General features: G+C 49.9%; 6 protein-coding genes across 6 annotated transcripts; 3 read left to right on the top strand and 3 right to left on the bottom strand.

Moving 5' to 3' along the window:
* Positions 1-1,234: 1,234 nt before the first annotated feature.
* MIND_00629800 (uncharacterized protein) lies at positions 1,235-3,460 on the top strand (the record flags this gene model as incomplete). The annotated part of the gene is made up of 6 exons (XM_037363039.1): positions 1,235-1,446; positions 1,501-1,964; positions 2,019-2,131; positions 2,184-2,654; positions 2,704-2,834; positions 2,884-3,460. The coding sequence occupies 6 exons, from the start codon at positions 1,235-1,237 to the stop codon at positions 3,458-3,460; spliced, it is 1,968 nt and encodes a 655-aa protein (XP_037220960.1).
* Positions 3,461-4,091: 631 nt separating this feature from the next.
* On the top strand, positions 4,092-5,336 carry MIND_00629700 (GATA zinc finger domain-containing protein; the record flags this gene model as incomplete). The annotated part of the gene is made up of 3 exons (XM_037363038.1): positions 4,092-4,314; positions 4,367-5,205; positions 5,262-5,336. 3 exons carry the CDS (start codon positions 4,092-4,094, stop codon positions 5,334-5,336), a joined length of 1,137 nt encoding a protein of 378 aa, XP_037220959.1.
* Positions 5,337-6,733: 1,397 nt separating this feature from the next.
* On the bottom strand, positions 6,734-8,243 carry MIND_00629600 (uncharacterized protein; the record flags this gene model as incomplete). The annotated part of the gene is made up of 6 exons (XM_037363037.1): positions 8,028-8,243; positions 7,773-7,979; positions 7,625-7,728; positions 7,414-7,576; positions 6,973-7,365; positions 6,734-6,925 (listed from the first exon to the last, which is right to left on the bottom strand). The coding sequence occupies exons 1-6, from the start codon at positions 8,238-8,240 to the stop codon at positions 6,734-6,736; spliced, it is 1,272 nt and encodes a 423-aa protein (XP_037220958.1). The 5' UTR covers positions 8,241-8,243.
* Positions 8,244-8,387: 144 nt separating this feature from the next.
* Positions 8,388-9,741, bottom strand: MIND_00629500 (FAD-dependent oxidoreductase; the record flags this gene model as incomplete). The annotated part of the gene is made up of 3 exons (XM_037363036.1): positions 8,388-9,239; positions 9,301-9,516; positions 9,574-9,741. The coding sequence occupies 3 exons, from the start codon at positions 9,739-9,741 to the stop codon at positions 8,388-8,390; spliced, it is 1,236 nt and encodes a 411-aa protein (XP_037220957.1).
* Positions 9,742-12,093: 2,352 nt separating this feature from the next.
* MIND_00629400 (uncharacterized protein) lies at positions 12,094-12,987 on the bottom strand (the record flags this gene model as incomplete). The annotated part of the gene is made up of 3 exons (XM_037363035.1): positions 12,094-12,506; positions 12,577-12,709; positions 12,754-12,987. 3 exons carry the CDS (start codon positions 12,985-12,987, stop codon positions 12,094-12,096), a joined length of 780 nt encoding a protein of 259 aa, XP_037220956.1.
* Positions 12,988-13,966: 979 nt separating this feature from the next.
* On the top strand, positions 13,967-14,987 carry MIND_00629300 (uncharacterized protein; the record flags this gene model as incomplete). The annotated part of the gene is made up of 3 exons (XM_037363034.1): positions 13,967-14,178; positions 14,227-14,782; positions 14,823-14,987. Exons 1-3 carry the CDS (start codon positions 14,054-14,056, stop codon positions 14,985-14,987), a joined length of 846 nt encoding a protein of 281 aa, XP_037220955.1. The 5' UTR covers positions 13,967-14,053.
* Between the last annotated feature and the right edge of the window lie 10,280 nt (positions 14,988-25,267).

Genomic DNA, 25,267 nt, shown 5'->3' with positions numbered 1-25,267 from the left:
GCCGACGACATTCGACGCATGCCATGTAAGCTCTTTCCGGCTGACAGTGGTGCGCTGTGCCGTTTTGGACCTGGGCTTCAAGCTGGGATTGGTGCGACATTCCGGTCCGCGCTCGATTGAGCTATTGGGAGATGACTCAAGTGCAGAACCCTCATTGACCACACAACATTTATGGGCTCCAACCTGGTCATGGTAAGCAACTCAAGCTCGCCAGGCAGTAGTGAGACACTTGGTCTCCTGCACGACCTTGACGGCGCATATACTTACTTCAAACCTCAGGCTTACTACCCACTAAATTGCGTATTTGCTTCTCAATGTGGGAAGATATTAACATCGGGGCAGGGCCAAGCAGCACTAGCAGATGCGACTCGTCCGATCGCGGGCCATGACCGTTGATATAATATTTGTCACAAAGTCGACGAAATTTAAACGTTGGCCCTTCCAGTTCCGGTTCAAATTGGCATGCACGAATGAGCAACTTGAAATCAATCCATCATGTGAATGGCGACCAGCGCAGCCGGACGCGATCTCTTTCCTTTGCGAGCCGAATCCCGCGAGCTTACTTTTCCTCAAACGTGTGCGTGGCTGGGACACCGTGGATGAAACTGTTTCCAAGCTCCAACTTCAAGTTGTCATTTGCTATAACAACGAGAATCAGGAACGTCCGAGTACATGGACGCAACAACATCTCACGATGCTGCGCGATCGTCGCCTGCCAGTGGGATGACAGGAGCCTTGGAGTTGGAGGAGCTTCGAAATATTGTCATCTCTCACCATCCAGTGGCATTCACAAACCATGCGACAACTTGGAGATGAACCATTGAGTCGGATTGACAACACGTCGGCGAAAGGGTTCCCGGAGATTGTCGAGTTTCTGGGGATCCTGGCCGGAAATCACTGAGTAGATAGATGATTTGCATCCACTCGCAGCAATCTAATCAATTTCGGCTTGATTAGGCTTGATCCTTCCGGATCTGTGACTTGCCGTCACAGCACCATGTTTCCGAGTTTCTCTCTCATCCAGAACGGGTTCGTCCAATATCGACTCAGAGCTCTGCCTCAGGAGTCTGAACTCCGTAGATTCATCAAGAGTCGACCTTCCATTCCAGAGCTGCCTAAGACTGGCCTCGCGGCAGCGCCTATCATCATGCCAACAACTTAAGTAACAGCGTTTATATTCAATGAGGCATTCTTGTTGTTCTCCACTCCCTCTCTCTTCTCATTCCTCACTTACATGTCCACAGAAGACCAGCTTTCAACTCCACCGCCCTTTGACGGCGCCACAACACTGGACTTACAAGCCTCTGTCGCCAGCAAGATTGCATCAGTCAGCCTCTATTCGTCGCGAGCGGAAATAACACGCGTCTTCCGGCTTGCGGTCAAAACAGGCCTGAATCAAGTCAACATCTCGGGCTTGCCAACTGTTCTCGAGCCGGAGTCACTCAGGTGTGTCCTTGATGTTCCTAAAGGATACCCAAGTATTCTGAAACCTCTTGAAAGAATTGAGGGCCAAGGCTCAGTTGTCATACAAGATGTGTCCATTACCACTGCGAAGCAAGAACGCCAACAACGCCGCGATGGCTCACGTAGTACCTCGGCCGCCCCTACTCCGGAGCTCGAGGCGCTTTTTGCGAAACTTGCATTGGCAGAGCAGGCGCGCCAGCGTGTGAAGACATCCATGACCGCAGTCCTGAACTATATCAACACCCTCAATGTCAAGGATATCGGTGCATCGAAACTATCCGAGGTGGTTGGGGAATACGATAAGACGACCGAAAAGCTGGAAGCCCGAAAGACAGAGCTGGAGTCGCAGATTCAAGTGCTCGATGCCGAAATCCTCCACGAGACCGAGAAGGTTGACCTTGCCAATAAAGGCAAAGGTGTGGAAGCGCAGCTACAAAAGCGGGTTTCTCTCGGCGTCTTTGCGGAGAGTGAGGGCGAGGTCGAAATTTCTCTGATCTACGGTGAGTGGGCATCAGAGTCATTAGAAGGGGGTGAAACTGACCGTATCCATTTAGCCGTACCACGCGCAACTTGGAAGGCCATATATGATCTCCGTGTTGATATGTCTGCAAAGGAGCAAGCAATGACACTTGTCTACAAAGCGGAGGTCCAGCAAGACACGGGAGAGGTAAACTCGCTGACCATACCGTTGCAAACATGCCTCTGATACGATCCACAAGTCCTGGAACGACGCTCTTCTGACTTTGGAGACTACTACACCTACATTTGGAGTCAATATTCCGGAACTTGGACCTTGGCACCTACAGGTTCATCATCCACGGCCTCCATATCAGCCTACACCCATAGTACCAGCAAGCTATGCTGGTATTCCGGTCATGTTCCAACGAGCACCGGCACCCGTCATAATCCAAGCAGATCGCTCGCGCGAATACTCGCGCTCCAGGTCTCGATCTAGTAGTCCCCTTTCTCGTCGGCGTCGGCGGTCGCGGTCGCGGTCGCCACAAGCCATCCGATTTCCTACGGCCCAGGTAACGTCCAAAGGGAACGTGAGCGCGACTTTTCGAGTTCCGGGCACTGTCACCATTCCTAGCGATGGCGAGCTTCATAGCTTTACGATTGTTAAGCTGGCCTTGGAGGCGGAATTGGAATGGGTATGTGTTCCGAAAGTGGATACCCGGGCCCATATTACTGTGCGTTCTACTCCCTGCCCTCGAGATCAGTACTGAATCAATATTGAAGGCAAAGATTGTTAACAACTCTGAGTATATGCTGCTTGACGGAATGGCGAACATGTATCTGGACGGCAGTTTCGTCGCCCGATCTCGGATTCCCTCCGTCAGCCCTCAAGAAACCTTCAAGTGTCCCCTTGGGTGGGTTTGGTTCATCAACCGTTTCCACCACTGACGCAGGCGGTTGTAGTGTCGATGCTTCCTTACGTATAACCTACCACCCAGTCCTCAAGAAAAAATCGCAATCTGGATTCTACACCAAATCCGCGAACCACGTTTTCACTCAGCGAATCTCGGTCCATAATACCAAACGCGCGATTATTCCACGACTCAAAATCATCGACCAGATTCCCACATCAAGAGATTCTCGAATCGAAGTCAAGTTGGTGAACCCCGCGCTCAAGGTCCCTGAAATACAACAGACCGCACCCACGAATACTGCTTCGACTGACAAACGTAGCAGTGGGAGTAGCAGCACTCTTCTCGGGAGTGTCGCAGGGAAATCGAAGGCGATTGCCGGCATCTCGATCCCTGGCAGTAGCAACTCCAACTCGGTGCCAACCAAGCTACAGCGAATAGAAGTCACCCGTGGTATTGTGGCACAATGGGATGGCGCGGATGATCCCGAGCGGGTTGCGGCCGGAGAGACGTTGGGTCTAGATCGCAAGCTGAATTGGATCTGTTCTGTCCCACCCCAAGAGAAGATTAACTTGCAGTTGGATTGGGAGGTGGTGTCTCCGGCAGATGTCGAAGTGATGGGGTTATGAAAGCACGGAAATGAGTCGGTACAATGTATCCCGCAAACTGCGGGTTACAGTAAACGCGTACCAGGTGGCTAATTTTGAAGATAACGAGCGGGAGAAGTTGTGCGTCATCCATAACGTAGATCATCAGAATCCAAACTCGGAAATTGCACGTGGGCTGTCAGACTCGTTCGACTCCGACAACCGACTGATTGTATTTTCCCTGCCTAATGACCGCCGTGCGCCAAGGCCAGCGTATGGCTTATTCGTCAGCTCAATAATTCTCGTGAACGAATCAACGAGGCATCGAAGGCGGATAGACGGAATTGAATGCACAGCCATCGGTTGACTAGGATCATCACATCTGTCAAAACGTGACGCCGCGCGCGCGTGAGGGACCAGTGAAAAGTGAATGGTGGTACAAAAGTAGACCTCGGGAGAGTGGGTTCCTAGCCAACCACCAAAGCGCAGCTTTGGCCACGTACCCCTTCGGTTTTCGTAGCTCCCGACAATTCCTCAGTGTTAGAAGGGCGTCACCTCAATCACGTCCGTGTCAAGTCACAAAAAAGTCTACCACTCTCTCTCCACCTCCCGTCACCTATCTTGTCCAAAAATTGCCGCTGGGGTTAGTCTTGCTTATATACGGACCACCACAATGCTGCAAGCGCCGAACAACGAGCTATCCTTGCCTCCCCTCCCACTCTCGCTACCTGTCGTTGTGAAGAGAGAAGAAGACGACCGATTGGGTGCCGAACAAAACTTGTCTTCGATTTCAATGCCGCCACCGCCAGCCCCGACCCTGTTCGCGCCACGGGAGGAGATGCCGCCGTCATTGCCCTCGATGCCCATCCTGAGAGGCTACTGGAATGACTCGCATGGTGCGTTCTTTTGTCCGCCTTGCACAATGACATCTGACCAGTGCTATTGTAGAGCGGTCACCGTACGGTAGAATGGACGGGATGCCCGCTTCTCCCGTGGCGGGCCTTGTTGGGTTACCGAACGGCCACGGCAACGGGCGGTATTCTCCTCCCAGTGGCCACCATCGCGCTCCCATTGGCAACCCCAGACCCCATTCAAACTCGGCAGCTGCCACCTCCTCCCCAAACGTTGATTTTTCTGGTCTTCTTACGATGCACGACCTGACGTCAGCCTCGGGCACTACTCCCGCTCATGGGAATCCCTCATCGTCGTCTGCCGGCCGGCATTTCCGCCCTTCAGACGATTGGCTCACGAATGGTGGCCCCCACGGGTCGCATGGCTGGCCGGGACCAAACCCTAGTTTATACGATGACAAGTGGTCGCGTTATGAACGCTCTTCTTCTTCGACGACAACGCCCTCCGATTCTGCCTCGCCATCCTCCTACTTCATGTCGCCTATGAATGGAACTCCGACCCTGCCCCCAATGATCATGCCCCCTCATCCAAATCCTCCTGCTCCCCGTCGCCAGAGCCAGAATGGCCAGACAAAAAAAGAGTGTTTCCATTGTCACGCGACCTCGACTCCCCTCTGGCGACGAGAGCCACAAACTCAGCGACCGCTATGTAATGCGTGTGGTCTCTACCTCCAGCAACGAAACAAGCTTCGCCCTCAAGAACTTATTGACGCTGACAGAGACGACTATGAAGATAATCCCGTTAACCGCATCCCAGATGAGGAATATACGGGGCCCAAATGCAGTCATTGTGGCACTAGACAGACGAGTGTTTGGAGGCGGAGTAAAACAGGACAGCAGGTTTGCAATGCCTGTGGAGTGTACCAACGTCTCAAGGCGAGCACCCTTTGCTTTCTGGTGCTCTTTTCGTTAGTTTCTGATCTGGAAAACAGGGCAAGGAGCGGCCGCTTAGCCTGCGGAGGAACAAGGTCCGGCCGAGAACCAAGCACACTACGCCTAGTTCATGAGATTGAGAGGTGTGTAGGTAGAAATATATACTTAATTATCGTTTTCGTGTTTGCAGTCTCTTCGCTCTGATATTCATCTTGTTAACTAGCATCTTGGACCCACATCCTTGAAGAGATCGTCAGTGAACGTCCTCCGAGTCGGAGGTTTCTTTTTCCTTTCGTCCCCCCACTCAGGGTCGGTCTGCTGCGGATGCTATACCTGGCCCAGTATAGTCTCATCCATTCATGCATTCATTCAGGCCCATCTTCTCACATTACCGCCGTCAGTGCAAGTATCACGCGTCCCGCCACGGCCGTCAGCGCCAAATGACGCCAGAAGCTCTAACCTGAAAGACAGCAAGGACAATCTGCCAAATGCGAATCCCGAGTCCCGCGGCTTCGAACTCGGACGGTAAAAATCTCCGTGGCTTCCATCTACCAAATATAGGTTCCGCTGGTTGCACTCGACGCGATGGCGCGTTTATCTGAGTAGCTGAGCCTGTGCGCGACCGAGTTATGATTAGCATGGGCGCTGTTAAGCTTGCAACGTCAATATTAATGGCAGCACAACTTGAAATTCTTGAAACTGGCATGAAGAGTCACTCGTCAGAACTGACGGAAACACAGGAATCCAGACCCCGGTCCGCTGAGTCAATCCAACCCGAAGGCTGGCCGACCTACTGTACTCGCGGAGCTAACTGTCCGCACCGAGTATTAATAGGAAAGTGCATTGACTCCTGTTCCATACTTCTGAATCGTCCGCCTCGAATGGATCTTTGGAGTTTGACAATCGATAGAAGTTGAACTGGTTGACCTCTGACGGCAACAAGTATTCTTGAAGCTACTACTGGGCGCCCAAGGGCAATGCCGACTCCACTGTCTCTTCTGAAGCCAGTAGTTGTGTCGCTCGTTTCGTCCCAGCGTCCGGCGCCACCGCTTGCAACAGCGTGTGGCAGACTGGGATCCGTATTGATTCTCTCCCTTTACCCATTACATAGCTGAATACTTGAAACCTTGTAAGTCTGTTTCGCCGCCTGATTGCACATGGGCTCAGACTCTGCCTCGCAACCATTGAACCATGCCAGGGTATCAGCATAGTTGGCATGACATAACCTCCCGCGCTGGACAATATCATCCCGAGATGAAACCACAACACCGCGTTTAAGTCACCGGCCCGAGGAATTCTCCAGCTTCAGGTGGGAAAACTTTACAGCCAAATCATAGACATAACTGTAACCCATATTCGGTTTCCGTAGCCAAGGTTGCATAATTGTACATATGAATGTTAATCTGGTCTCATAAGGGGAACGGAGCCAACGACCACAGAGAAGAAACGAGTGGTGAAAAGAACAAGACCACCGTCCTTGGTAGGTCATAAGTGGAAGCACATAACAAGCAGAACCTCCTTTCCCGAGCCATCAGGCTCCGCGAAACCCTCCATCGCCGCCACCGATGCCGACACCGCGGCCAGCAATCAGTGTTCGATATAGCGCATTCGCCTCTTCGAATCGCGCATGAACAAGACTGAAGTGGGTCATCGCCGCAGTCTCGACATCGTTGGTAACATCGACAAGGTTGAGCTTGCAGAGAGAGTGATAGAACCGGCAGAGCTGGACGAGCAATCAGTTGACAAGAACAACAGGATGGGAATACACACATGCTGAACGCCTTGAGCGAACAAGTCGATGCTGACCCTGCCTTCCCTCTCCGCGCGCTCTGCCATCTCGAGGGTGTTGATGCTCTGAGCTATGAACACCCCAAGCACTTCGGTCGTCACCAAGGCACCGACAGTGAAAAACGCTGGGCCAGGGCCATCAGCACTGAGAGGAGTTTCGTCCCGAAGGAGTCGACCAAACAAATCAAAAGTGGGTAATGTCGGTGGGAGGTCACATAGGGCAGTCAATGCAGCATGAGTTCCGGAAGCCGGACCGGAGAGAAAAGCTGCGAATAGTGGCGCAGCTATATTGGGATTGTGGGCGGACAAGGAGGCAAGGTCGGATTGTGTGATGAGCGGGGTTGCGACGAGGGTGGTGAGGTGGGGGACGAGTTGCTAGGAGTGGTCAGATTTGACGAGGGGTGTTATCAGACGATCGCATACTCGTTGTTCAGAGAGAGTAAGTACACGATTACGTGCTGCGAGTAAAAGTCGCATGGCCTGGGCTATTGCCGCATTTTCAGCGTCCTTTTCGGTCGAGATGAAGGGTGCTGGTGTTCCTGGGATTGGCGTCATTCGGTGCATTTGAGTGTCGTACAAGTTATCTCTGTTCGTCCAGATCAGCAAGAGCGAATGAGAACAACAAACACGCAACATGTCATTGGTAGAATACAGGCTTTCGTCCAGAATTAAGTTACTTGCCCGGAGGTCGGGAGGGAGAAGAGAGTGAGCTAGAGCACTCGGAGAGTAAGGGCCGATCTATAACTCGGTCAGATATCATACTTGAGTGTCGAATTACGCACATCATCGCCGTCGCCTTTCAAAATCTTCCAAAGAACCCATACGAGGGGCTCATTGTCGGCCACAGAGCCAGTGTTGGATTGGACAAGAGACTTGTCTCGCTCGACAACAAAGGTTGCGATGAGGGCAGACTTGAAGGGATTGATTGCGATTGGATGTGGCGCGTAAAGCGCGAAGAGGATGAACGAGACTAGAATCCTGTCAGAGACCTATATGAGCTGTTGAGAGCTGTAGAAAGCAGTATGAGAGAGCCAAACCTCGCCCTTCTGAGTGTCGAGAATGGGGAGCAAGGCATCGAGTGCGAGTTGGAAAGTGGATGAAGTGTTCTGGGCGAGACGAGAAAAGGCGGCGGGTGCCGCAGAGCAGGGATAGGTACTCGCCCTAGTGATGAGGTGAGCAACCGCACCCCGCGCGTCGTTACCCGCAGGCGCCCCGACCGACGGTGAGGTCGACATGGTGGCAGCGGCCATACGCGAGACCGGCTGACGCGTCACAAATTGATTGATAGTCACCGCCACTGTCACGGCTCACACCTTTTTCTCGTTCAGTCAACTTGGCAAACAACTTGGTTCAAAACACAGAGCAATAAGAATAAGTTACGGAATATGTGAGTATATTTATTTGCTACGAATATGAACGTGGCAGCTCGGACAGACGACGACACCACTTTCCGCCATAGGAACCGGCTCATCTCCCCGCAAAGCGTCTTCGATAAGGTCCAACACGTCAGCCGCGCAACCAAATGACAAACTCCAACCCGATCCTCCGTGCCCGTAGTTGTGCACTATCCTGCTGGACTTGTCTGCTCCCGGTCGGCGGCGTATCTCCCGCTCAACCCGAACATTTTTACCGCGGCATGGTCGCAAACCTTGCGCTAAGGGGTAATCCTCGTCGAGCCGGGCATTTTTAAGGGCGGGCAGGAACTTTTCTGCGCGCTGTCGCATGCGAACGATTGCTGGGTCGTCGAGGGTCATGTCAAGGGTGCCCTTGTGGGGTTGCGCAACACCGCCGATGAGGAGAATGTTGTCGTTGCGAGGAACAAGGAAAATGATCTCTCCGTCGAGAGCAGCATCAGCAGAAATAGTCAGAGCAGCCTCGACCTTGGGGAAATCTTGGCCGTCGTTAATCACGCGGATCAATGCTCCACGTAGAGGATAGCATGTTTTGTCTCCAGCAACGGTGCTTCCGCTCAGGCCAGTCGCGTTGACAATCGCATCCGCCCCGAACCGCTCCAATAAACCCTCCTCCAAATCCAGTAAATCATCCGCAATGTTCTCTGTCACTGTCGAAGCGCCCTTCCCGAGTACCAGGCTTGTCAGCCATAGCATGGCCTGGTCAGTGTCGATGATTGGCGACAACACCTCATACGCGTCTCCGACCTGATAGCTCTTTTCCACATCCCGCTCGCCAACAAGTCCGGTTCCAACATGTCGGAAGCCACGAACTCCGCTGTCTCTGATCTCCTCCATCTTAGAGAGTTGGGTCGGATCTGATGCAAGCGGCACGGGGAAGAAAAAAATCGGCCGGGACCATTCGGACTCCAGCGGCTTGGCCGACAATCGGGTCGGCGGCAATTTTGTCCCAAGCGTGATATGCCGTCATGCACCAACGTTTCGAGTGCGCCAAAGAAACTGTGTCCGTATGCGATCCGCAAACCGCTGGAGGGTACTCCCATAACGCCCCCGCAATTTGCGAAGTCAGGCGCTGTTTTCCGAAATTGGCAAAGCCATTTGAGAGGATCGTAACCTTGAGGTTTGTTTCAGTTGATGATGAACACCGTTAAATTCCGTCATACAGACACACCTTGTATCCTCGATCGAGCAAAACCCATGCAGTGACAAGTCCAGTGACGCCTGCGCCAACGATGAGGACGTGTGGTGAGTTGGGAGTCGATTTAACGAGGCGTTCAGGGTATGGAGTAAGGTCTCTCCCCATAACAAGTTTGTCTACGGCATCGCGAGTTGCTACCATGATGATGGTGGAAGAGAGATGGCGTTGGGGTGTGTAAGTTGGTTGCGGGGCGGGGTCGCTCGGTGAGACTCTGCTCTATTTTCACCCTCGCTCTCAACTCTCTGCTTTTAAAGCAGATCCTGGCCGGCGCTTCCGTGGATCCAGGCAAAGTACGCACATGACGAGATTATGTATCCCCGGGAGGCACATGATTTTATTGGTAAGTAAAAACCAACAAACATATTGATTTCTCAAAATCGGGAACAAGGAACGACGGCGACAGGGCGACGGACTGACCCACGTCGCATGGGGAAGAAAGATGCGATGGAGATGCACGACCGGGTGCGGGCCAGACTAGTTGTGTGTGTAGGTATCTGTCCACCCCATTCATTCCTTTCTATTCCATTGTCACAAGTTCATTGAATACAGCTGCCAGCGACCTCACGTCGAAGATCGAGAATAGGTCAGAGTTATTCAGCACTCATTCAAAAACAAGCAGAGTTCGATGTGGGGTGGGTATTTGTTGGTACGGAATTCTTTACCGTTTTGGCGTTGTTGTAGCTTAATGTAGGCATGGTCTCAAGATGCCACTAGGAATCGCATCTTGAAGATCTCCAGCTTGTCGTAAGTTTAACCAAGATTGCCGAACAATCACAGAGAGATTTATCCAAGACGGCCGCGGTATGCTCAAGTATTGTGCATGGGAAGAATGGAGCGTTGCGCGCGGAAGTGCACTCAATTTACCCGGGACCAACGGAAACTTTTAGCTACCCATGCACTCCTACCGATGGGTATGGACTAGCCAAATACGTTTTAAGAGACCCAAGCTATCAGGGCCAAGACCCGAGAAGAATCATAAGTCGCAGTGATCGCGTTCCGTGGACACCGTGAAAACTTTGCGCTCAGAATTGCTCGCAGCGCTTCAGGTACATGTCAGTTATCATGAACATCTAGACATCCGATCATTGTTCAATTCAACAAACTGTTTCCGTTTCAACAGCCGTCTGTGTTGTTCCGGCGAAGCTCAATCCATTTATTGACGTGCCATTGACAGTGAAACTGCGATTAGATTCAAGTTGGACAAGATTAGATTAGATATAGATTTTCTAAGTCCTTCAGTCGCACTGGCAGTAAGTCGTGTGAAGCCCAATTTTGGCCATGGATACGGTATCTGGGGAGGCCTGGACTGGTGGCTTTCTCGTTTCATCCGAGAAAATTCTGTAGTAAACACATGAGGAGGCGGGCACTCAAATCGCGACCCATCATCTACACTGACCACATGTCTCAGCGCTGCCTCGGAATATTTATTCCCTCAATCACGCAAGTAGTGCATTAGATGGTCGGTCATTTCAAAAGTGATTTTTCCGCCAATGCTGCTATCACCGCCGATACAGACGCGTCAAGCATGGCCCTCCCAAAAAAAACAAAAGCAAATCACATCTGTCTGAAGCCACCCGAAAATCACTTTGTTCATCAGCGGCTCTGCGCGGCGAGATCTCGGCCTTGTACGGCGTTCTCGAAGGGACCGAAACGGATTCCGATACTTGTTGGAGAATATCTCGGCATTTGTTTCCTGCCCGAGATCAACAACCCATAAGAACCGATTGCGATCGAGGACTCACGACAACGCACCTATGAATTCTGCGGCAACAGGCGAATGCCGTTTCCTCACTGATCTTCAGCGATGAGATCAATGATGCTGATGAAACGTCAAGGCAATGTGGAGATATTCGGGGTCGGAGCTCGCAGGTAAACACCGCCGACGTGGCGAATATCAAGAGCGTCCCGGCGGTGATTGCCCTGTCACGTTCGGCGTCAGCCTTGAACCTGGTCCTAATTCAGGCCTGGGCATGGTCCACCCCTGTCTCTTGTCTGCAGTGCCCAAGAAGATGATGTCAAATGTACAGCCTGACGCAAGTCGCAAGGAGAATTGCGCGCGCGATGCAGATGGTGACGGCAGAAGACCAAGAGGCCAATTGAAAGTGAGCACTCAGCAGTTCAGAGCATCAGCAGTGATTCACTGTTGAAACCCAGCGCTCCACTAGGATTAGAAAATGACACGGCGGAGTTTAGTGTTAGTTAGCCTGAAACGACGCGTTGACATTCACGTGACCGTGTACCTAATCTTATCTAGTTATCAGAGCAGTCAGGTGTATCACGATGATTGTCTGATTCGTACAAGATAAAGTCTATTTAATTGCGATCATTGAAGTGCTATCCATCCAAGTTCATATCGTCAGTTGACATTGAAACCAACTGGAATTATAATATCTGGGATATTTGGTTGTCCATAAAATACCAATAATAATACTAATAAGCGGACTCGAATCCGAGTCATCGTTGAGTTCACCGCTTTCGTGAGCTACCTCCCATTCAACTTGAAGTTGGCGGAGGCATTAGTCCACGACTAGCGCTCCAAAACCATCCGGTACTTGGATTTCTCCAAACTCCAGGAAAATTTGAATGCCTCTCAGTGAACCCAGAGGGGACCACAACAGGCTGGGTGGAGAGGGTGTTGTAGTAGGATACGGCGTTGGGGGCTGAGTGTGGATTGCCGTACACGCTCGTGTTTGGTCCCGATGTTGCGTAGAGCGTGGTGAACGTTCCTGGTGCCGCAGGCGCGTCGTGATAACTAGACGGCGCGGGGCTCGAGGTTCCTGACAATGGAGGAGCAACTGGATCGCTACTAAGCTGTCGCCATCGAAGGTAATTTTGACGATGAGTCCAATAACTTTGCAGGTTAGCCGCTGCAATGGGATTGATGCTAAACGATGTGTCCCTGTGCGCTAATTGAAAGAAGTCAGTCATTGTAGGTAGGTGTACATGGTCTCGACTCGACTCGACTCGAATACTTACGGTGCATTAGTCTGGAGTCGTTGAGAATCATCTTTGTCATGCCTGGCTTGCCGACCCATATCCAGCCGTCGGAAACCCTCCAGGTGATGGCTGGCGGAGAATCGAGCCGAACCCACTTGCGCGTATCCCTTGGCTACGGGCGAGTGAGTCAGGCGAGAACAGGGAGTACAAACTGACCGTGGATGCGTTCATTCGAGCGACTTGCAACATGCCTTGTTCGTGATCGACAGCGACGACGAGACAAGGCTTCGGCGCGCGCGCTGTTCGACGGTCGTACTCCTCTCCAGTGGGTAATGTTGAGATTTCCGCATCGTAGCTGGACGGATCGCACCAGACGATCAGACCAGCATAGAACTGTGTGTAGCTAGTAAATGGTGGAAACATGGGCCTGAAGAAGTGGAGGATTTGCATGACTCTTTATACGATAACGTAGACGCTCGACAGCGACTCTGAGTCACTTGAAAATCTCTTGATGGCGAACGTACGCGTGTGCCATTGAAAGCCGGTCTTCGAGACGTGGGACAAGAGTCATTGAAGTTATGGATGCTACGAGTACCAGTGGGCGGGAACTGTCGGTGTTTTATATTGACGCAACGGGACCGTCTAGCAAAAAGCTGTAAAGAAGGCTGGCAAGATGTACATCCTCCTCCATAAAAGGCAAGCGGGTCCCAAAAATAACGGATTCGTCTGAGTCATACCTCTTCGGCAGGCTTCGGATCAGCAGAACTTTGTGAGGAAATGACCTTGTTCTCGAGTGCGAACGGGCGGCAGTGCTGCATTTGAGTCAGGGAATAAAGCATTAGACCGCAGTCTATGATGATGGGAGTCGAGCGCAAAGAGTGTCACACAGTGACTACTTTCTAATCAACCAATGATCAGCAATCAAAAGTGCTTTCTCGGCCGGGCTAGGCTTTCTTGAAATCTAAAAACGCTACTTTCAAGAAGTTTTCTCGCTGCCTGCAAGCGGTAATGCAACAGGAAGATAAACCCGATTTTCAAATGGGATTATTACAACCACAACTTTTTCGTCGCAGAGCATACAGTACAAGTACTTATGTCACAAATATAAAAGTACACAAATCTCATAGAAGTCGTGGTTGTGGCGTTAGGAAACTTGCATGGTGATGGCTTGTTTGTGTCAAGAGTCGAAGACTTGAAACAAGCCACAAAACTTTGATCAAGGGCGTCGATCATCTTGTCTTATCTTGTCGCCGATCAACCACGTGTCGTCCATGTGGAATATTTTCTCATTGCAAACGATGACGACGGGTCGGTTCGACCGTTGTCCGGGTCCCGTACTCATCCCTTGTCGTCTACCACCATGAATAGCTGTAACCCACTCGACGCTCCCCCCCAGCCCACCCTTCGGGTTCGAGATTTGTGGTTCCCTGATGCTACATTGGTCTTCCAAGCCGAGAACACCCAATACCGGGTCTATGCTGGTCTGCTTGCCGCCAGAAGCTCGGTCTTCGCCGACATGCTCTCATTTCCGCAGCCTACCGACACGATGGAGGACGATAGAGTGGACGGTTGTCCCCGCATCATTCTTCAAGATTCAGCCCACGACGTGACATGTTTTTTCCGCGCTATCTTCGACTCTAGGTGCGTCGCTGAGCCGTCTGTTTCCCTCTACTTAAGCCGTCGTTCCAGCTTCTTCGTGCCCTCGTTCAGCTCACCACCGCCCTTGGCTACTCTTGCGGCCATTCTCCGTCTCTCGCAGAAATACGATGTTGAGTATCTCCGCCAACGCTGCCTGGCTCATCTTTCGTCGCTTTACCCCACTTCGCTGGACGCGTGGGACTCTCTCAACTACGCCAAACACATTCTTGGCCTCCATTGCCGCCAATCACCCCCAACTGGGACCTACCCGATTCTCCCCGTCCTCGAGTTAGCGAAGGAGGCCATGGCCCCATGGATAGCCCCCGCCATAATGTATCTCGGTCTTTGCGCTGGGGTGGAGGGTATCTTGGACGGGACCGCATTAAACTGCCATCCTGGTCTCCAGTCTGGAATGTCCCCAGTGCCGGCGTCCGCGATCACGTTGACAACGGAGCAGCGGATGCTTATCGTCGCCTATCCTGCTCTTCTCTCAGCGACAGCCGAGAGCGTCTCGTTTCTCCTCTCCCCCCCCCCCAGCCACATGTGCTTCGCCGACAAAGTGTACCAACGAGTGCTTGTCACTGAAACGTTGGGTAGACTCCTCTTGGTCTGCTTGCCATTTCCCGCTGGAAATATGGGAGGAGCAGGACTGGGATGCCGTCCGAGAAGACGTCTGCGATGTTTGTGTCAAGCAGGCAAGGAGGCTTCACGCAGAATCGCGAGAGAAATTTTGGGACGCCTTGCCCAAGCTGGTTGGCGTGGGTCACTCGTGGAGCGAGCTGGAAAAGCTGAAAGAGACGGCGTTCAGCTAGAAGGTGCTCTTATTTCGATTCTGTATCATGTTCGTTGTCTCGTCCCCGTTTCTAATAATAGCAAGGCTGCATTCATCAGCAGACATACTGTGGTTCCCAGTGATTGGGTAATTTCCCGATGACTGGGTAATCGCAACTTTCCTCCATCCCGTCTCATATTTTGACTCCGGTATCATCCGGATTTCACTCACACTACTCTCATATGTATATGTACTCAAAATTGGAATATTCTGTTCAGAGACGATGGAAAATCTTGGCTACCGGCACATCAAGTTGGGTAATCTCAGGTATGGTTGGCCGTTTTCCATCGTTTATGACCTCGGTCGAGCCCGAAAAAGGCTGGGGCATTTCAAGAAACATTACCCAAGTATACCTACATCTTCAGATTTTGTTCCCGGGGAAAAATGAAGGAGCATCCAGCGGATTTGCGAAAAGGTCACAATCCGTCACATTTTGCCGTTGATGGCCTTTGCGGGACGGTGATTTGCACTCGGCATCCAACAAATGGCTGATTATAGGATTATATACTGAACAAAAGGGAGTGTATGTACATTAGACTGTGTTGTAGCTATGAGCGAAGTAATTTGCATTATAATACTGTGTCTGATTAGTGTTATCGAACAACTCGGAAGCACCATACGTGGCATCAAATTGGGATGGGTAGCCAAAGTCGTGGTTGTGGGAGGGGTATGTTGGGGCATTTATATGAGGTATGGGCGGAAAATTAGGCAGGTATAGATCTTGTTGAGCGGGCAATGGGTGGTTGGTGTGACCGACAAGCTGTGACCAAGAAGTCAGGCACAATGACGATGAACACTTGCGAAACTCACTTGATTCTCCAATCCTGGAGCAAGACGCGAAGGCCCTGCTATAGCATTAGTGCTTGGCGCAAGGACAGCAGCTGCACGGCGCCCTCGTCCACCAAATAAGCCCGAGTATCGCACATTTTCTTTTTGTCCTTCGTCCCAGCTTCTGTCGCAAAATGGGCCGTAATTGAGTCCAAGAGTACTTCCTTGGTCGCTTTAGTGTCGACTTTGAGCTTCAGTGCATGCACCAAATCCCATAGATCGTCCTTGTTCTTAGAATTGAGTGAGCCAGTGAATGGAGCGTCCGGATTCTGTGCACGACGTTGGTCCCGTTCCTTCTGCTTTTCCGCACGGAGACGAGCGGTTTCAGCCTTCTTCTGTCTCTTTTCCTCTCGTGAATCCTCCTCTGCTTGCGCCAATGCACGACCTTCGGCTGATGTCAGAACTCTCGCTCCGGTTTTGATTCGTCGGGCGTTTGTTTGGGCGGGTTGCAGTATTGATTTTCCGTTGGTAAGTAAAGAGTTGGTCTTCTAACAGCCGCATATGGCTGCAGACAGTTTGTAGCTGAGCTTCGAGCCGGTTGATCTGGCTGTAAACACGTGGATCATAATAGAATTGTTGTGCGCTACCGGTGGCGGGTGATGTTTGGAGGCCTAGCTCAGACACCGGAGTGGAGGCGGGAAGAGACGCTACAGCAGGAGTTGATGCACAAGACGATGCACATATGATGCGGTTGCTTGCGCGCGTTGGCAGAGGTCTGATAGGCCGAACGGTAAGCTCCCCTTGGTCACTTGCGTCAGCATCCGACTGTGTGTCCGAATCATCTGGATTGCTGTCGTCATCGTCGTCATCTGAACTACTGGAGTCCTCGTCATCATCACCATTTGCCATTGCTCGGAATGTTCGAAGGGCTTCGGAATTGGGAGGGAGAATGTCATCAATGGAAATGTTGGGGCGGTCCGGGGTCTCAGTTGAATATGGAATACTTGGTGCGAAATCTTCATCAGTGAAGATGGTGCGGTCAACAGGCCACAGGCCACTCTTCTTGAATGCAGCTTTGATGACGTCCGGTTGGAAAGTCTTTTCTCGCACCGCCATGTACTCTTTGACGAAGTCTGCAATATCCATCGTTCCACCCGTCTCCTGCGCAATTTCATCACACCGTTTAAGCCAGGCATGGGAGAAGGGGCCGAAAACACCAACATCGGCAGGTTGAAGATGGTCGGTGGTTTTGGAAGGGAGGATGATAACATAGCAATTATGGCTTTCTGCATAGTCGAGGATTAATATTGTTTCGTGCGACCCATGCCCATCCATGACCAAGAGGATTTTCTTGCCGCTTATATTCCATTTTGTTGCTTGCGGAATGAAACATTTGACAAACCAGTGGTATCCGATCTCATTGTCAGTCCAGCCTGTCGCAGATGTCCCAATACTATGCAACTCTGGTCAGAAATGCCAAGAAAACAATGGAGCAATGTTACCAAATCTCATCGTGAACCGAGAACCAGTCCGGAAAGCAGCCTTCTCCTGGAAAGACAAAGGTGGGATACATCGCCTGACCGGGCGGCATTGAATGTCTCCAACATTGTGATGAGTTGGAGACTGTCGCTACTACGTGACAAGACGATATCAGAACTGTGTGAATAACAACAGGACTTGATTGAGTATATACCTGACAAGACGATATCTACATAGAGTCATAAGCATATGTAAGATAGAGGAAAGCATGTAAGTAACTCACCAGAACTGTGTGAATAACAACAGGACTGGAGAGACGACGAGCTAGACTACTCAGTATATATACTCAGGCTAGCTATGCTGACTACACTACGTTGACTACGATTTATAAGTACGATGAGTAAGTAAAGGTAGAGGATGACTGAGCGAGTATTCAGTCCTTACCAAGCGCATTGGTTATTACCAAGCAGTCATGTGCAAGTATGGTAAGCGGATATGACTTCAACTTCAACACACCCCCCAGAAGACATATACGTCTTCAACCAGTATACTCAACGATCCCGAGCAAAGGAACAAACTTTGAGAACTTGTCATAACTCAAAGACTTTGTCAGGATGTCAGCAACTTGATCCTCTGACGGAATATGATAGAGCTCGATAACACCGTCTTCGACTTTTTCACGAATGAAATGATAGCGCATGTCGATGTGTTTGGTACGGCGATCATGAGTAGGATTCGAGGCCAAGAATATAGCACCCTGATTATCCACGCACAGCGGGATAGGTGGAGGCTCGAACCCAAGCTCTGTCAAAAACATCTGCTGCCAACAGAGATGACGAGAAGCGTCACTCTCAGACATGTATTCCGCTTCAGTAGAGGAGAGGGCCACAGTGGCCTGGCGGCGGGAGACCCAAGTAACTGCACCATTGGCAAGGAGTGTAACATAACCGGTTATAGAGCGTCTATCGTCTTTATTTTCCGCCCAGTCTGCATCGGAGAAACCAATCAAACCACTTTTGGATTTCCCATCATACTTGATATTGTAATCAAGTGTGCCTCGGAGATACCGCATTATATCCCGGGCTAACTTTAAATGATGTTCAGACGGATTTGAGCTATATCTAGCTAGACGTATGACGTAATAGGCGATGTCTGGTCGCGAGCCAAGCATGCCATATAGAAGAGAACCGATCATCTGTTGAAACAGAGTGCGTGTTTCCGGATCACAAGTTTCCTTGTTCTCCGTAATAACAACTCCTGGTGCAAAGGGTGTATCTATGGGGATGCTATCCATCATATCAAAGCGTTCTAGGACACTGACTAGGTAGCGACGCTGATTGATGAGAATTGAGCCAGACTCTTTATCTTGGACAATATCCAAACCAAAGGAAGTCAAGTTCCTGGCCTAAGTCAGTCATTTTAAAACGACTCTTGAGCTCTGACTTCAATGTAGCGATAGATTTCGAGTTATTCCCCATAATAAGCATGTCGTCGACATATAGCAACAAAACAACACAGTGATGCTTATATCTCCCTCCTGTCGACGATATACGTAGACACCCCCATCAGAGTATGTCCTGAGGAAACCAAGTTCAAGCAACGCCTCATGAATCTTCTTGTTCCACACACGTGCGGCTTGATGAAGACCATATAAATGACTTTTTGAGACGAGCGACTTGATCGGGTAAACTGAGGAAAGGACGGTGGTAGTTCAGGCAATTCCATGTAGATCTCCTCGTCTAAGTCTCCATGGAGGAAAGCGGACTTGACGTCCATGCCATGAATTTCCCAACCTTCAAGTGCAGCAATAGCTAAGAGTACGCGAACAGCCTCAAAGCTAACAACAGGAGCGAAGACTTCGTTAAAATCAACGCCGTGAATTTGTGTATACCCCTTGACAACTAACCGAGCCTTATAGCGACCATCCCGTTTCTTCGTAAATACCCAACGACATTTGACAGTGGAGCGACCCTTTGGAATATCTTTGCGATTTACAACTACCCAAGTGTTATTGTCCTCGAGTGCATAGAACTCTTCGCCAACCGCAATGATCCACTCAGGGGCCTCATCACTATCCAATGCGTCTTTAAGATGTTCGGGTATTCCATCTGCCCTCATTTTATTAAGATAATCAGACAGATTAAAATCGGGAGGAATGACTTTTCGCATAAGCTCGTCAATTGAATCAACTTTCCCTTCAGCACGACGACGACGTGTCTGTGCGTCCGGGTACTCGGGCCATTCCTTTTCAACAACTGTCCTCTCCCTATTGCTACGACGCAAAGGCGGAGCAGGAGGAGGAGGTTGAGGAGGTGGCGGAGCATCATTATCAAGGGGAGGAGCACCCCCATCAGGCTGTGCCGGGGGTTGCTCATGCTGCGGAACTGTCCAATCCATGTAAACAGGCTCAGGGACATACCCTCCTTGAGATTGTATCCGCTCTTTGGCTGGGAATACTCCTTCATCAAAGACAACATTTGAAGAAGTAACAACCCGTTGTTTAAACGGATCCCAAAAACGATATACACTTCCTTCGGAATTATCGTAACCAATAAAGATGACGAAATTATTGTGAGCGTCACCCTTAGTAGCATATTGGTTCTGATTAACGATGGAAGCTTTACAGCCAAATACGCGGAAATATTTGATCGATGGTTTATTACCGACCCAAATCTCATAGGGGGTACGCCAACCAATCCTCGCCATTGGTTGACGATTGTATATGTGGGTTGCGCATTCTAATGCCAACTGCCAAAAGCGCTTAGAGAGGCCTGCGTCTAGACGCATTGACTCGGCCTTCTCTTGTAAAGTCCGGTTGATCCGTTCTGCCCGACCATTCTGCTGGGGTTCGTATGCAGCAGAAAGATTGTGCGTAATGCCATGCTCAGCCAAAAAGGCTTCAAATTCCTCGGAGATAAACTCCTGAGCACGGTCAGAACGGAGAGCTTTGATCTTTCTCCCAGTTTCAAGTTCAACTCGCGCCTTAAAACGTTTGAAGGCCTGCAGAGCTTCACTCTTATGGGCTAGGTAGTCTTGGTTGGCGACCGAAGAATGATCATCCAAGAAGGTAATAGCGTAAGCCTTCCCTCCTTTTCCACTACCATATTTGAGAGATTCAACCGGAAATGGTCCCATGATGTCCATATGTATGAGGTCTAATACATCCTCACTACGAGACGTGGACTCAGGGTAGTGGCGCTTATGCTGCTTCCCGAGCAGGCAACCATCACAAATGGGATGACCTTTGTCTTTAAACAGAGGAGGGACGCCATCGACCTGTGTAGGCAGGCGACGAACAGCCCTCTCAGACGCGTGGCCAAGACGCTTATGCCAAAGATAAGTAGACTCTGGCTTGGATGCAACATGGAGAGAAGGTGGTTTGATGATCTCATCTGGTATAAACCAGTAGAGTCCGTGAATATTACGACCCTCCATAAAAACTTTGCCCGAACGGCCACCAGAAGTAAAATACTTTGCATCCGTAATCTGGCATAAACCGTTCCTAATAACCCAAGTATAGCCAGGCGTGGTCCATGGGCGATGCGGATAAATAGCGACCTTTGACATGAGGATTGTATATAACATCCTTAAATTCAAGGACTTCACCATGGTTTCGGACTTTTATGGTACCTACGCCAAGACTGGCATGTCTCGAACCATCGGCTACGGTGATATGTCCACGCATTGGGTGATCATAGTCGATCTCGTAAAAATCCTCAGGATAACTAGACACATTGTTCGTACATCCAGAATCCTGAAGGAAACCTCTCTCTGATATAGCCACAAGATCATCAATATGATCGTGGTTTGCTACTGCTTCACTTGCGCTCACTCTGATATAAGCGGAGAAAACAGGTGTATTGGTACCGGAACCAGAAGCAACAGCATTGTTTACATTTGAACTACCCCCATTGGCCTTTCCTTTGCCCTTGCCTTTACCCTTTCCTTTGCCCTTATGATGCTTAGGGCGCTTCTCAGGGTACTTGACCCAGCATTGGTTCGAAGGATGATTACCCCCACAAGTTTCACACTTCTTCTTGCCAGGAAGACGAGTGACTGTGGAAATATTATGGGCTGATCCTTCACCCTGGGAAGTGTTGAATTTGACTGTGGTCAAGATCGTCTGCTTGACCACACCAGGCTTGAGCTTGTCGGCTGCAGTGTTAGCAAGGTAGGAAGTTACCCAGCCTTCAGAAGCAGGGAGTGCCGACAAAAGCATGAGAGAATATTGAGTATCAGTCCATGCCAGCCAGCTCATTCACTCAGAATTGCTAGCAAAATCTAGGCTACTGGTCAAGGGTGTTACTCACAAAACCTGGGGGACTGCCCAAGGGTCACAAATGTCACACTTTTTGAAAACTTATTTTATTCATATTTAGGTGTTAGATCATGATATTGATGATGGAATTGATGGCATCTAGATAAAGTAATTGATGTGGAACGATTTTTGATTGACATCAGTGCTTTTGATGGCTCTGTCAAGATACATCAATTTCAACCCAATTAGGATGTATACCTTTGCCCTGCATTACAAGCCTACCTAGATGTTTATCCGGGTCTTCGGCCTGAAGAAATGGTGATTTGCCTTTCCATATCTGGTAATAGCTTAGTCATAGCTATCAAACTCATTGACATATTCACAATTGATTGAATGTCACATTTTCCTGTCACAGCATCCCGTTTGGGCTTGCCCAGTTTTGTGAGTAACACCCTTGACCAGTAGCCCAGGTTTTGCTAGCAAAACTGACTGCCTATCCTGTGCCAGCAGTGATAGCAGAGTTACGAAGGGTGTCCATCTGGTCGATTTGCTTCTCCAGAGTCTCCCCCGCAACAAACTTGTAGGAGTTGAGCAGCTTCCAATGCAAAAAGCCTTCTACTGCAGCTGTTTTGCTAAAAGGCTTCTGCTAGAGCATCCCAAAGCTCCTTGGCATTTCGCTTGACCTTGGTAGTGCCGCTGACCTTGGAGCCGTATTCTCTCTGCAAGGTATTGGTCATATGGGCCTTCATGAGACCAACAGCGACCCAATTGGCTTCGTCCCCATTTGGCTAGGGCTTCTACCTGGTCATCTGCAGGGCGATGAATGGTTCCTTCAGTATGCCCCCACACTTTCTGGATCATAAGGAGGTTCAAATACTCTCCTCCCAGACCTGATAATTGGTGCCATCCAACTTTGGGATGACAGTTGAAACAGTACCAGTAAGCGACATTTCTAGCGCAACTAGTTCCTGGAGGGTTGGTGGGATTGGATAGTAAGGAGTACCAAAGAGTCGATGAAGTTCAGGAGAGTAATTTTCGGCGTAATCGTCGAAATCTGGATTTTCGTGGTCTCCTACAGCGTAAAGCTCAGCAGAGTTATATCCTCCACTGGTGTTCAAAGAGTTGTAGTAAGAGTGTTCTTCGTCGTAATCACCGGGTACCAGTAAAGAATTGGTGTGGACGATGGATCCAGTTTAATCTGATACTTCAAAGGAAGTCAGATCGGTTGTAAACAATAGAGAGAGGTGGATAGTGCTCTGTGACCCTACAGTCAACAGAGTGCCAAGTACTAAAGGCCTAGCATAGTGTGCCCCAAATATGTAATGCCCCAGAAGAAGAGTAAAATCTATCTATCCAAGGGAACCCAGATGCCCCATGCACGCAGTTGTATTGCCCACATGGTCCAGTTCGTCCAAGAACTGTTTTAGGTGGCTTGTCCCAAGGACTACGTAATTATCTAAGTATAGTATATGCCGCCGAAGGGTGTTTATGACGACCACAATGGGCAATCATTCCCTTTTGACACATCTGCCACACGAGGACAGAGGTCCACCCTTTTCTGTTCAGGACAGCATCTCACAGCCTCGCAACTCCCTAAGGAGATGTCCCCAACAATCCCTTCTGTGCAGAGGTCTGATCGAGTTTGACATGCACTGACAGGGCCTGGTCGCTAGCCAGAATGATCGGTGTTGAACCGTCATATTGCTGTTATGAATTTACCCCACTGGGGAAGGACTGGCTATGCGCTTGAACCTGAAGTGAGAGCAGGGCCGGCAATGGCAATACTAGGTTAAGAAATGATAGGTAAAAAGAGGGGGCTTTGTGTAGGTAAAGGGGCAACACTAGCCTTGACACAGAGTGCCATGCCATGTCCAATAAAGGACAGTACAATAGAGGCAGCACCGATCCGAGCAAGAAGGACTTGCCTTATGCAGGAGAAGGGGCGGGGCCCATAACCTGACAAGACGATATCAGAACTGTGTGAATAACAACAGGACTTGATTGAGTATATACCTGACAAGACGATATCTACATAGAGTCATAAGCATATGTAAGATAGAGGAAAGCATGTAAGTACTCACCAGAACTGTGTGAATAACAACAGGACTGGAGAGACGACGAGCTAGACTACTCAGTATATATACTCAGGCTAGCTATGCTGACTACACTACGTTGACTACGATTTATAAGTACGATGAGTAAGTAAAGGTAGAGGATGACTGAGCGAGTATTCAGTCCTTACCAAGCGCATTGGTTATTACCAAGCAGTCATGTGCAAGTATGGTAAGCGGATATGACTTCAACTTCAACACTACGCTTAAGCTTGCGAGTTTGGGTCCGCGAGAAGAAGTATTTCTCTTGACTAATCTTCCGACCACCGCCCAGCTGGCACCCTTTCTCATCCATGTTATAGATGTTCTCGGGCGGTATGTCGTACTCGCGAATGGCATTCTCCAGCTTGTCGAAGTATTCCATGACATTGGCACGATGGAAAGCACGTTGTCGTTGAGGAGCGATGGGAGCGGATTTCACCAGGTTAATCTCAGGATGTCTATTAAGAAAGGCATAGCAGTAGTTCTTCCCAGGTTGCTTCCCATCTGACCGAAGCATGCCTGCACGAAACTTCAGCCCTTTCTTAGAGACTGGGTCGCCAGTAATGCCCTTGTGTACAATCCACTTTGCCAAAACATCTTCCGTCGCAGGATTGAGGAATTGCTTCTGTATTTGGGCCTCTTCAAATGCGACGCGCTTGTTGCGAAAGCGGTTGTTGAGTGTATTGTATGGCAACTTGAATTGACGGGCTGCTTCCGCAACGTTTGGCTTAACTGAGTTGCTGGCCTGCCGAGAAAGATAGGCACATGCTTCCCTAATCTTGACCTCCTGTGCTGCCAGCCGCTTGGTCTTTGCGGAAGGCCCCGCCATCCGCGACCGCGGTTTGTTGACTCGAGATGCGCAGCACGTGGTCTCTGGTTTCAAAGAACACAATCAGCGGAGTATGAAATGTCACGCTGCAACTTCGGCGGCCTCAGGCAGATTCATTTTTCCCCGGGAACAAAATCTGAAGATGTAGGTATACTTGGGTAATGTTTCTTGAAATGCCCCAGCCTTTTTCGGGCTCGACCGAGGTCATAATCGATGGAAAACGGCCAACCATACCTGAGATTACCCAACTTGATGTGCCGGTAGCCAAGATTTTCCATCGTCTCTGAACAGAATATTCCAATTTTGAGTACATATACATATGAGAGTAGTGTGAGTGAAATCCGGATGATACCGGAGTCAAAATATGAGACGGGATGGAGGAAAGTTGTGATTACCCAGTCATCGGGAAATTACCCAATCACTGGGAACCACAGTACCTGAGATTACCCAACTTGATGTGCCGGTAGCCAAGATTTTCCATCGTCTCTGAACAGAATATTCCAATTTTGAGTACATATACATATGAGAGTAGTGTGAGTGAAATCCGGATGATACCGGAGTCAAAATATGAGACGGGATGGAGGAAAGTTGCGATTACCCAGTCATCGGGAAATTACCCAATCACTGGGAACCACAGTATGGACACGACAGGATTCGAAGATGATCGATGATACTCGATCAACTCATTGAACGCTGTTCTAAAAATATCCGCCTTAAACACTCATTTGTCGATGAACAGAGGAGCCATTTCCCTTGATTTTCGTTTCGACTCGCACCCGCAACGCTATCGCACGACATCGATGCCCAATTTGACACCTTTATACATACGAACC

This window comes from Mycena indigotica (assembly GCF_014461135.1).
Source record: "Mycena indigotica strain 171206Taipei chromosome Unknown Mind.scaff0005, whole genome shotgun sequence".
NCBI classification, from domain to species: domain Eukaryota; kingdom Fungi; phylum Basidiomycota; class Agaricomycetes; order Agaricales; family Mycenaceae; genus Mycena; species Mycena indigotica.
The sequence above is the reverse complement of the archived record's forward strand: the minus strand, read 5'-3'. Positions and strand labels throughout refer to the sequence as shown.